The sequence below is a fragment of the Coffea eugenioides genome, chromosome 5, assembly GCF_003713205.1.
Source record: "Coffea eugenioides isolate CCC68of chromosome 5, Ceug_1.0, whole genome shotgun sequence".
Taxonomy (NCBI): Eukaryota; Viridiplantae; Streptophyta; class Magnoliopsida; order Gentianales; family Rubiaceae; genus Coffea; species Coffea eugenioides.
The window spans coordinates 40,586,307-40,598,592 of NC_040039.1; the positions used below are offsets into that span (position 1 = coordinate 40,586,307).

At 34.6% G+C, this 12,286-nt stretch overlaps 2 protein-coding genes across 2 annotated transcripts; both read right to left on the bottom strand.

Moving 5' to 3' along the window:
- Nucleotides 1–259: 259 nt before the first annotated feature.
- Nucleotides 260–2,507, bottom strand: LOC113770856 (amino acid transporter AVT1J-like). The gene is made up of 2 exons (XM_027315464.1): nucleotides 1,573–2,507; nucleotides 260–922 (listed from the first exon to the last, which is right to left on the bottom strand). Exons 1-2 carry the CDS (start codon nucleotides 2,332–2,334, stop codon nucleotides 401–403), a joined length of 1,284 nt encoding a protein of 427 aa, XP_027171265.1. The 5' UTR covers nucleotides 2,335–2,507; the 3' UTR covers nucleotides 260–400.
- Nucleotides 2,508–4,521: 2,014 nt separating this feature from the next.
- Nucleotides 4,522–6,235, bottom strand: LOC113771652 (peroxidase 7-like). The gene is made up of 2 exons (XM_027316223.1): nucleotides 5,939–6,235; nucleotides 4,522–5,268 (listed from the first exon to the last, which is right to left on the bottom strand). Exons 1-2 carry the CDS (start codon nucleotides 6,233–6,235, stop codon nucleotides 4,522–4,524), a joined length of 1,044 nt encoding a protein of 347 aa, XP_027172024.1.
- Nucleotides 6,236–12,286: the final 6,051 nt, after the last annotated feature.

The window sequence follows — 12,286 nt, forward strand, 5'->3', positions numbered from 1 at the left end:
GTTCAAGCCGTTGTGGCCATGGCCCAATTCTGAGCCCAAAGAAAGCAGACAGTTGTCTCCTCGTAACTAATTATCATGAAACTGCTAAATAATTGGGCCAACATAGTATTGCCATAGAACTTCACATACTAAATTGTTTACAGACACATTTCCTGGGCAAATTGTCAGAGGCCCAATATTGCGAATTGGCAAATTGATGGTACCCCGGTCGAAATTACGTACGAAAAAAAGATTTAATATACGATAACGACTAAGAGAATTAAATGAGAAAGATAAAGAAAAGCATACTCCGCTTTATAAAATCCTAAAAATCATGCCATTCGTTTTGGAATCTGGTGTTGATGTTTCGCTTAGCAAAGCAGTACTAAACAACAGTAGAATATTTTGTGTCAATGCAAATTTACATTGCAAAGTTGATTATTAACTCCAACAAAGATGTGTAAGTTCCAGTAATCATAATTGCTGTACCCATCAAAACAATTCCAGTTATGATCAATAACTCCAAATTAAATCTCTGGTGGGTGCCAGAAATCTTCAGGAAGCACAAGGATGGTAGTATGACAGAAGCTGTAATGCTCAGAAATGCTCCCACGAGTGACATTAGCTGTCCAAAAAATGGAATGGCCACAGCGATAATGACAGTGCTGAAGACGAGGCAGGTTCTGATGAGTAGGCTGTCTGATCTTTTCTTGTGACCAGAGAGGAGTCTATTTTCAATAGCATCCACAATTGGTGTAACCATCAATGCATATTTGGCTATGGGATTGACAAGTGTGGTGTATATGGCTACTTTTGAGCTAATTTTATTGGTTGGAAGGTCTAAGGTTATTTGAGAATGAACTTTTGAACCAAACATTAGGTACCCCAAAATTGCCATTAATGCATAGGTAAGGGTGCAGAAGAAAAAGCAAAGAAGCAAAACCTGTAAAAAAGAAAAAAAAAATCAGGTTCAAGGAAAATATTTAGAGAATAAAATGAGTTTAAGGAATAATGCCACTTACACCTTCTTTTTTTCTTAGGTGAGAGGTTTTGAGCCAATAACCTCTTACTTACAATCCCTCCCACTTTACCGTCCAACCAAACCCTCCCCTAATGCCACTTATTTATACAAAGTACTAGACTTGGATAAACTTGAGTTCTTAACTTCTAAAAAACTGCACCTGTTACTCAAGTGTAACCATTTGTTTTTAGAGTTGAAACAGTCCATATTCAGTTCTAGTGAATACTCGAATCAATAGAAGTTTGGAGTAAAAAAAAAAATTAACAGCAGAATGTCATCAACTTAAAATTATTCGAAAGTTTCTTTCAGAATTTTCTTTAAAAAAGCTTTTTAACCTTTTTTTGAAATTGATATTCGCACTCCCATTTTAGTCCCTTGCATTTCAATTTCACTCGCTAAATAATATGCTTCTAAGAGGTGCAAGAGGCTAATTCTGGAGTGCAAATATCACTTCCTTTTCTTTGTGTTGCATATATCAAAAATCAAAAAGTATCACAGTATTACTCTTTTAAATATTCAAAAAGAGCAATTGAAATGAGGTGAGAGTATCAATCAAGAGAATTCATCAGTACCTTTGGGAATTGTCTCCGATTTCTCATGGAAGTATACAAGGTTGGAAAAACAGGATGAGAGCAATAGCAAAAGGCATAAAGACTAGCGGCTGTTGGGATTCCACTCCAACCTACCAACCTTCCCTTTTCATGAAATCCAATCCCATCAAATGCACCAGTCCACAAAATTGAGCAAAGAAGTACAACTGAAGCCACAACTCCACTAGCTGATACATATGAAAGAATGTTCATATTATTCAACCAAACCGTGGGAAGAATTATAAGTCCAACCATGATAACAAAACTTTGTCTTGCACCAATATTAAAACCACCTATTGCAAACCCAACGTCTGGAAATAAGTTTGACAAATTATCTCCTTCAATAATCAAGAAACCAGTAGCCACCAAATAAAGTTCAGCATTCATTATGATTGATACAAGTGTTCTTCCTTTTGCCCCAAATGCCCGTTGCCCCATATCAGGAAAAGTCCTTATGGTGGTTTCCAAATCCATACATCTTTGAATCAAGAAGCCAGTGTAGAGGGTTGAGCATGCAATGATGAGGAGAAGGAATAAGCTTAACCATCCACCTGATGATAGTGCATATGGGACTGAGAGTATCCCAACACCTGATAAAGAATTGACTCCATGGAAGCATGTTTTCCAAAAGGATGTACAGCCTAAAGTGGAAAGATGTCCTTCAGGCTTCAATTCATTGGATTCATTCGCTCCATCCAGGAGAGGTATAGCAATTGAGTGGCTATTTTCTGCTGTTTCATCCATGAATAAGTTTGTGAAACACTTGCTGGATAAAGCAAAGTGAACAGTAGTGGCCTAAAGAGAGGTGGAATTACATTGTGGTCTAGCCTCTTTTTGGTGGCTTTCTATTCATAGCAGCAACAACGTTTTGATTTTGTTCAAGATAATGATTTCTTTGGAAGATATTTCTTTCGTATGGAACACTACTTGTTCGATGAAGCAAAGTGAAAATCGAATATGGCTTCAGCCATAGGATGATTGGTACGGGTCTGTCTTTACTTGAAACGTGCAATGGCTGTTTGTAATGCTTATTTTTCTAAGAATAAATTACCTTTTATCCCTTTATAGTTTGGTGCTTTATCATATAACCCCTTATGATTTAAAAAATTATATATAACTTCCTCATAATTTGGGTTAAAGTATCACCATTAATTTTTCTATTAAAACTAACGGTCAATAGTAAAAAACTCAAAGTCAAACTAATAAATTAGCAAATTTATCTTTTTATTACTTCTTTTTTTCCCTAAAAAACAAATTAAAACAAGAAATAGCTAAATAAGAACTAGAAATACCATTAAAGATTTGGCTAAAAACCTATAATGATATTTATAGACAAAAAAGATCTGGTATTTTTGTTTCTTATTTATTTGTTTTATGTTTCCCTTCCATCTATTTTGTTTCTTATTTATTTATTTATTTCCCTTCCATAACTTTTGTATTTGGAAAAAATTAAAATTTTGTAGGCCAAAGAATAGATTTTCAAAATCATCTCTCTTCTCTTCCCAAAAAAAAAAGAGAGAGAGAGAAAGAAAAGAAAAAGAAAAGTAGTGAAAGGGTGAGTTTATCAATTTATTAGATTGAGTTTGACTTTCTACTATTGATCTCTAGTTTTAACAGAAAACTAACGGTTACACTTTAATCCAAATTCTAACAAGTTATGTATAGGTTTTTAAACGATAAGGAGGTTTATGTGTAAAAGCACCAAATCAAAGGGGGAGGGGGGCAAAGGCAATTTACCAATTTTTTTAATAACATTTTCAATCTAAGTTTCATGGCCCTATATAATCATGAAATGGTTATTATAAATTGTAGTCCGTCAATTTTGTGGCGACTAAAGTAGCCAAATAAATTTCTAAAGTGTAATCATAAATCCATTAGTCAATTTTCAATAATAACTTGGAAACAAACGAATTAATCAACGTGGATGCTATAGCCATCTCTATCTTGCCGTTCATTTACGTCCAAAATTAGGAGAATAATGTTTAGAAGCAACATCCTGACGTGTCTATTAGTTAGATGTATGCGCATTCTCGGCATTTATTAACCACGTGAATTCTGCATGCTGAAACAGGATGGATACAACAGCAGATTTTTTTTTTAAACATTTTTTCAGCATATAAAAACTTCTTATTGTATTCATTCAACATTCTACAGATAAAACTGGTTTGATGATACAGAGATAATTATCTAATTACTTGCATGATCGAACAAGCAATCAAATGAGCATATAGTCTACTTGACAATGAAATGGTCTACTTGTAGATGATAATTATTAAACTCGAACCGAAACTCAATTCGAAGAGGTGATCGAGTTATTGGATCATCAGTTTAACCGCGAATTGAGTTGTGCAATAGTTATATTATATAATATAATAATATATTTTAAATTATAAAAATAGTAAAATTTTTAAATTAATGGTTCAACCAATGATTCAATCGACAATTTTTTTCTGATTCATCGATTGAATTGTCCGATCATTGACTAGTCAAAAAATTTGTTATCTAAGTGGTTTAATTAGCAACTCAACTCAGTTCTATGGCCGATTTACCGAGTTGATCGGTTTGACCATCGGACAGGACTGGGTTTTATAACTATGTGTAGATCAATCCATCCATATACAGAATATAGATAAGTACGAGCCGTAGAATTCACAAGCACCCATTTGGACTAATTAAGATCTTCCCTTAAAAACGATGATAAACAATTAGTGCGCCAATCAGTCAAGTTTAAGCGCAGAAGAGATTGTATTGACCAAGTTAAAAGGTGAAAGGTCCAAGATGGAACTATTACATTAGGTAAATGAATAAAAAAGCAATTTGGGCAACATCAAATACCGTTGATAAAAATAAACTAATTCAAGTTTGAGACAAAGGCGTAAAATCAGACGAAAGAAAACCACGAATGCAGATTATACCCATTGCTTCATCTAATCAAGGATTGACATAGTTGCAATTATGCCTTATTTCACCATTCTTAGTACCCGTAAGAACTTGGACATTCCCAAGATTCACCATGGAGACTGCAAATTGGCTAATGAAGAGTTGCGGTTGAGATGCCAATGCCGCCACAAGAGGTGCAGTTCTTGCATCCGAGTAAAGTAGCTGATCAGTTTGTAATAATCCCTTCTTTGTTTGCACATTTTTGTAGTAAACTTCATCAAAAGTTCTTGGAGTTGTCGCATCAAGATTGACAAAGTTCGTGTCACGACTACATTGTTTCTTCAAGAAATTCAGATATCCAACATCCATTGAGGAATCAGGCTTCCCAGTTCCTCTGAAGTTATCGAGCCTTTGCTGGATCGAAAAGCAGGTGCTTCTTCCAATAGTGTGTGATCCCGAAAGAGTGACTAAATCAACAATATTTAGGCCTCTTTTTTGGAAGAAATCAATTAGGGTGGTAACATTTTCATGCCCATTCGGAACCATGTTTGCCTCTTTTGCCAGCGAAATTCGACCATCTTTTCGACCAAATGGCACTTCCCAGAAAGGACCTCCTGCAATGACTGTTGCATCTCTTGCTGCTGCTGTGAGAATGTCTGCACAGGAGACGGTTCTTGGGCACCTCCTCTCAACTTCGGCTTTGATCTCGTTGATTAATTCGAATCCTCTTAGTGTCTTGCTTGCCTGGGCTGCTCTTTCACTCCCTGCATGGTTCAGCAAGATTGAAGCATCACATCCCTGCAATGCAAAGTAGTATGACGGTTAACTCTATATATCTTTGAGGCCACATTGGTGATCATAATCAGATGCAGAAAATTGGCTCTTTGAGAAGAAAAGTTTGCACTTAAGAAGATTAAAGAATGCAATGTTTTCAAAAGATTGAGCGCTAAAAGCCTAAAAGTAGTATTTTCTAATAAAGAAAAATTAATACTCTCTGAAAGATTTTTTTTTACCTATGTTGTTATATTTATAGGGCGAAATAGACATGCCTATAACAAACTAGAATTTACTACTTTAAGTCATATCTAAATTTCCGTAGAGATGGTAGTATGAGAAATGTCATTCTTCTTTTGGTAAAGAAAAGTTTAAAATAATGTGTCGTTAATCTACTATTAAAAGTGAGGTCGAGGAAAATATAGACAATAACCAAGTTGTCATTTTCATTTAACGCACAATGGTATTATACATGTAAATCCATGTATTTAAGGTGTTTAAGGTACGTACATAAAACAAAGTTTTTTGTATGAAGTAAATAAATCTCAAAAAAAATATAGATATTATTCGGAGAATTTTAATCAAGAAAAGTAAATCATCTTACTTGAAATCTCAGAGTGACATACACATTTCTCCAGCAAGTAAACATGATTAACGTTGATGAGAAGAGGAAAAATAAGATTAGTGAAAGTACCCGAATAGCACAGTCGTGGAAATGTAAGCGGATGATGCTTGCTGCAATCGTGTAATCCTTCTTGATCCAATCATTCACCTTTTGCTGGATGATGCCCTCAAGGTTTGGACAAGACTTAATATAGTAAGTGGTGGACAAGATATCTGCAGGAGATATGACTTTTGGGATTTTCCGTGGTTTAGTCTTGTGTAATTTGGTAGCTTTTAAAGTTGGTAGCATCAAAGGGTTAGCTGAGACTACTATGAATACATGAGCAAGTAAACACAGGGCAAAAACAAAATAGAAGCACAATTTCATGTTTGCTCAATTCTAAGACCTCAATCCTAATATCTTAGATTGCTGAATTTTGGAGAAAATTGAGAATTATGTATGCAAAAATTGGCTTGTAGTATATATCTTTTGTTGTTTATGACTATATATACATTCCCATTTGAAGGGATCTGCAAGCTCTGATGGAATACGTGAGGAGCACTTAGTAGAAACATGGCAACATGTATGAGTCAAATGATGTGATTATTATATGTAGATTTGAGTAACGGCTGGGGGCGGAAGTTAGAACCTTAGTCTTTGTGCAGATATTACGGCAAAACCAAATGCACCTGGTATAAGAAGATTAACTTTACAGATTGTTGTGATGGCATATGTACTGCCAACACATAAAACACAATTTTATAAACTATAACAAACAAACAGTTGGTTGTAGTTGAAATACGTTGATTCGTTCTTATCGTAGCTTAATGGATTATGGTTTTTGTTAAAAAAAAAAAAAATGTCTATTACTGTAATTATTGCTTTCATCATGTAAGAAGCTATTCGATTTGTTAAAATAGCTTTAAAGGAATATTGACTTAACATTTATGAATAAAACTTTAAAGGAGCTATTCTCACGGTTCAAATTTTAATGCTAGAACTATTTTTGTTAGAATGTCAGCAAGAACCCTCTCTAGAATTGCTTTGGTAGGCTAAAGATATATTCCAAAAGTTTCTATGGCACTATTTCTAGCCAGCTTCAAATGTCAGAGGCTTGCTTAATTTTGCATGATCATGTGCAAGTTCAGCATGTGGAGAAGGGTCATTGTTCTTCTTATTATGATTTCAAACGAAAATTGTATCCTCACGAATTCTATATCATCCCTATTTCTTTCTTTCCATTCCTTCCCTTCCAAAAATTCATAACCAAAAAAAAAAAAGACAAAAAAAGTGAAGTAAATTTTCACACTATGCTTTCCTAGATAGACGAAGTAAATCCAATTTAGGGCCTAATCCCCATTTATGATTACATCCTTTGCAAATCATATCTTAGAACATTAACTAAGCTGTGATAATTCAACAAAATCATAATACAATAATTTAAGGTATAAAAGTCCATCATTCAAAGTCTACAATTATTTAGTCTAGCCAATTTATCAATACTTCTTGGTCCAACATCATCCGAGGCACCTATTAGTGTAGTTAGGTTGTGGCCCTTGTGGGATGAGCTAGCGAAACTAAGTTAGGAACTGGTTCATGCATTATCTTGTAGAATCCATTATTTTACCATATCCTTGATGTAAATCAATTGGTCAAAATAGTGCTCAACCATGCATTGCAAACATCATCAGATTGAGACCATTAATCGTTATCTACTATGAAATAATAATCTTGGCAAGCACAATTGAGAATTAGAATCCAATTAGACAACTATTAATCTCATTTCAAATGCTAAGACTCCACCACAATTGATCCTGGATTTAATCCTTTCTCGACCGCCCTTCGATCAGCAAAATTAAGGTCCTACTATTATTCGGCTATGTGACCAAACGAAATTAATGTGGTGGAGCTAATGCCCATCGACAGATAATGAAAGATACCGAAATGCATAAGTATCAAAGTATCCAAAATTAAAGTTACTAAATTGCAAAACACGTGATTTTTGTGTAAAAACCACTTACTAAATAATTTGCATGTATTGAACAAAAAAAATTAACAATTTAAGATGAGAGCGTGCTTGTTGCAAATATCGAGATTATAGGTCTAACAACTTTATTTTTTTTTGGTAGAAATAGGGATTAAACATTAATAAAATAGAGTTTCGCCCTATCTATTACAGTGCAAAAGAGATAGTGCAGGGAAAACAGATCCCTTTCAAGTCCTCATCATAGACAAAAGCAAGTTCTTGAGGACAATTAGCAAAAGTTACAAAGTTGGATTGTAATCCTCCCATTCTTGCGAGTGTGTCTGCGCATCTGTTCGCCTCCCGATGTATGTGGGATATCTTAACATGTCGCAGCTGCGAAAGGAGGAATCTGCGGTCCAAAATGATAGAGTTCAAATGATGATTAGGATTGGTAGCAGATTTTAACAAAGTAACAATAGTTTTGCAGTCAACTTCAACTTCTAGTTGAGAAATATTTAAGGAAAGGGCTAGTTCTAGTCCATCCGGGATACCCCAACACTCCGCCAGCATGTTGGTTGAAAAGCCTAAATTTTTGTAGTATCCTTTAATCCAGCCTCCAGAGGCGTCTCTGATTAAACCTCCAGATCCAGCAGGACCTGGATTTCCTAAAGCTGATCCGTCTGTGTTAAGCTTGAACCAATGAAGGATTGGGAGAATCCATCTGATAAGAATTTGGGATTTTCTGCGAGGGGGATGGTTAGAACTTGGTCCAAGGGAGTAGAATTCAATAGCCAACTTAATGCTGGTTTTGATTGGTGGAGGTTGTGGTGTGTTGGGCTCAAAAATCTTCTTATTCCTAGATTTCCAAATGGTCCAGCAAGTAAAGGAAAAGAGAGTGCCCCAAGGAATATTGTAGTAAGGAGAGGGTGTGGAAATTTTACATCCTTCTCTAAGCCAGATATGAAAAGGAATGTGTATAGTAGATAGGTAATAGATAAGATTGAGTTCCATCCAAACAAATTGGGTGTGGACACATTTACGCAAGACATGATTAGTATCCTCTACTTGTCCTGGGCAGAAAGGACAGATATTGTCAGGAATGATGTTTCTGTTGTGAAGGAGATGTCTTGTAGCAAGTCTGTCTTGTGAAGTTAACCAGAGGAAAAGTTTGGTTTGATGAGACGTGTGAGTAGTCCAAATCGAAGCAAAAGATTGGTTTAGAGGGTGGGGTGTTTGATTATTTTCTTGGGCCTTGACATATAGCCTACAAGCTATCTCATCAGCTGATTTGAGATGAAATTCCCCATCTGGAGAAATCCTCCATGTGAGGTTGTCTGTTTGTTTAGAGTGGTAGGGTCTAGGAATGGCTTTTATCAAATCTAGGATGGAGAGGGGAAGTTAAAAGGAAATTTTATTGAAGTTCCAATTACCATTACTGTCAAAGAAATCAGCTAACAGTAACCGATCTTCCTCTGGTAGTAGTGGTCCTTCAATTAAGGATCTGAGGGTGTTGGCTGAGAACCATTTTTTAGACCAAACCTTAATCGATTTACCATCACCTATGTTCTAACCCAACCCTTGGTTGAAAATGTTGTTTCTGACTATGATATTTCTGAGGTTTATGGAACCTTTGGACTTGATGAAGCTAAAAGGGAATTCCTTCAAAGGTTGGTTTCTATGTACGTAGAGATCTGAAAGAATTTGAACCCAAGGGCAATGTGTGTCTTTCATCAACTGCCAATTAAGTTTGGCCAAGTTAGATTTTTTAGTGGGGTTGATTGTCTCAATCCTAATCCTCCCTTCAAATGTCGTGGCAATACCTTTTAGGTTTTACTAATGAAAGAAATTGTAATGGAACATAAAATGTGCTGAAATTTGAAGGGCCTCGATCGTTTTTACCTTTTGGTTTTCTCCCTTGTTCCGTGCAAGCGGTGCCGTCAAAATCATCTTAAAGAAAGGGCTTCACGACTCATTCTAAATTTCTAGTCCACAAAATAAGTCCAAAACCAAGTAGTCCAAATTCACAAGCCCATTGACCATCATTTGTAGTAGTAGTATCTATACGATTTTTTCCAAGCCCACCAATTAATTTGACGTGTTATCTGGTGAAACAGCCCAATTGAACAGCCCATTGGGCAACATTTGTGGGTAACAACACAATCATGATTACTTCATATTTCTTCCCGTCAAATCTTTCCTCATGTCGACAGGTGATAGGAACTAGTACTTATTTTGGTACAAAATAGGTTTGAACCTTGCGAAGAGAAGGGGAAATGAGAGGACTTAAAAGTTGAACCAAGAATCTCAAGATCATTTAAGGTGCATTTGATAAAATTGAATTTTAAATTTGAAATTTGAAAATTGAAATCTAAATTCGTTATTATTAAGTACAAAATATGATATATTTGACTATATATCATAATAAGTGATAGATAAATAAACTATTATTTATTTTTGTAGCAAGTTTTGTTGTGAAATTTAGTATCAATTAATTAATTCAGATGTTCTATTTTATATATCAAACACATTTGAATATATTAAAATCTAAATTTATTAAATTTAAATACTGAATTAAATTATTAAACAGGACCTTACTTAATCTCAATTAACATCGTATCATGCATGAGTGCGGGACCAGTTAATAAAAAACTTTTGAGCCTCGAAATTCAGTCACTCATACGCAGTGGCTGGCAAAGCGAATGCTTTAAGTTAGGGTCAATTCCCGACACAACACATGGAATTTATTTGTTCAGTTACCAATTGGCTGAATAGTGATTCTTTGTGGATCTCTCTTAGATTGTTTTCGGGCCGATTTCTCGATTAACTCCTGCGTTTGTCTAATTTAACTGCGTGTGTGTTCTTTCTGTTTCGGAAAAAAAAACATGGAATTTATTTATTGTGGAATTAAGACCAAAGAACATTTCTGTTAAGCATACATTATCTTTGGTCTTTGTTGAATAGGCTTCAAGTCTAAATTGTACTTAAATTTAGCAGTCAAGAGTTTAGAAATGTCAAAAAAAAATTATTCTTGGATTGATATTGAAATTTGACCGTAAGTGGATGCAGATGCATGATAATTGTGTATTTTTAATCATCTAGGGAGCACTATAGATGGCAAAATATAATTTCATAAGTTTAAGGGGAGCAAAAATGGGTCAACATTAGAAATTTTCAGGCTTTATAACCTTAGAAATTAATTTTCTCAGAGAATAGCGCTAGGGGCAATGGACAGCCGGCGCTACTTATTATAATCCTTGTCCCTGTTCAAGAGTCAAGATTCACTTGTGGCGCATGGGCTTATTCGCTCTTCTTGATTGTATAAATTGATGTTGGCTCATTTGATAAGAATAAATTATTTCTTTTATAAAGGTTGTATGTCTAAATCTCATAATGGATATTAGAATTGTATTAATGATAATTTGTAAATAACTTTATAAATAGCTTATATTTTTGAAAAACATACCAATGGTAATGATTGAAATCGAAACAATCCAAATTTTCTTTTACAAAAAAAAAAAAAAAAAAAATCATCTTGTTTGGTCAACATTGCCTTGGTTCTATCCCTGACAAATCCTAGCAGTTCCACATCCGCATGATTTTATTTCTGTATTTCATTGTGGAATTAAAATTCAGGCGTTAACACCATCGTTTGATTTCTCTTTATTTTCTACCCACACAAAAAGATCCTAAATTTAGTTAAGAAACAGCCTCGAACTTTTTCTCGAGCCAGACAAAAGCTATCTATAGTACGTAGATTCATAGAAGCACCGACACGATCGATTTGGCTTTATTTCAGGATCTAATTCGTACTTTTTTAAGCTTTTCTGCCTGTAATGGCGAGCAGTTGCCGCTGTATCGTAGACATTTAAAACAAATAGAAAAAGGCCCGAAATCTTTGTGCACAGTATTTAAGATTTCTTCCATTCAAATTTTAATCTAATAACTACTCCCTCAGTCCTATAGAAAACATAACTAACTGTGCATGGCAGCACGTAACTTGTTCCAAAGAAAAAATGTCATTGAAATTCAAGGCGTTATTACAAAACACCATTAAAGCAAAACTAATTGTACATGTCATGTCAAAAAGAAAAAATGTCATTAAAATTCAAGCTATTATTGGATCCAAAACACAATTAAAGCTTAAAATTATAGAATGTGCACTCAAAATGTACACGATTCCTACTTTGGTCTCTCATTGTTCAATTGAATCGATTTGCCAAGTAAACATTTTAATTTGGGGAGAAATGTGAGTAGGGGAGGTTTAGGTTGGGTGATAAAGTAAGAGAAATTATAAATAGAAGGTTTTGATTGCAAATCTTTCAATTGAAAAAAAAAAAAAGTAATGGTCTCATATGTGTAAAAAATGAAACAAAATACACTTTCCAAATAGATGACAAATATGACTCTTTGACAAAAAGAAATATCTAATCAACAAATTATTGATTCATTGAAGTACGTGTCTCCTTCCCTTG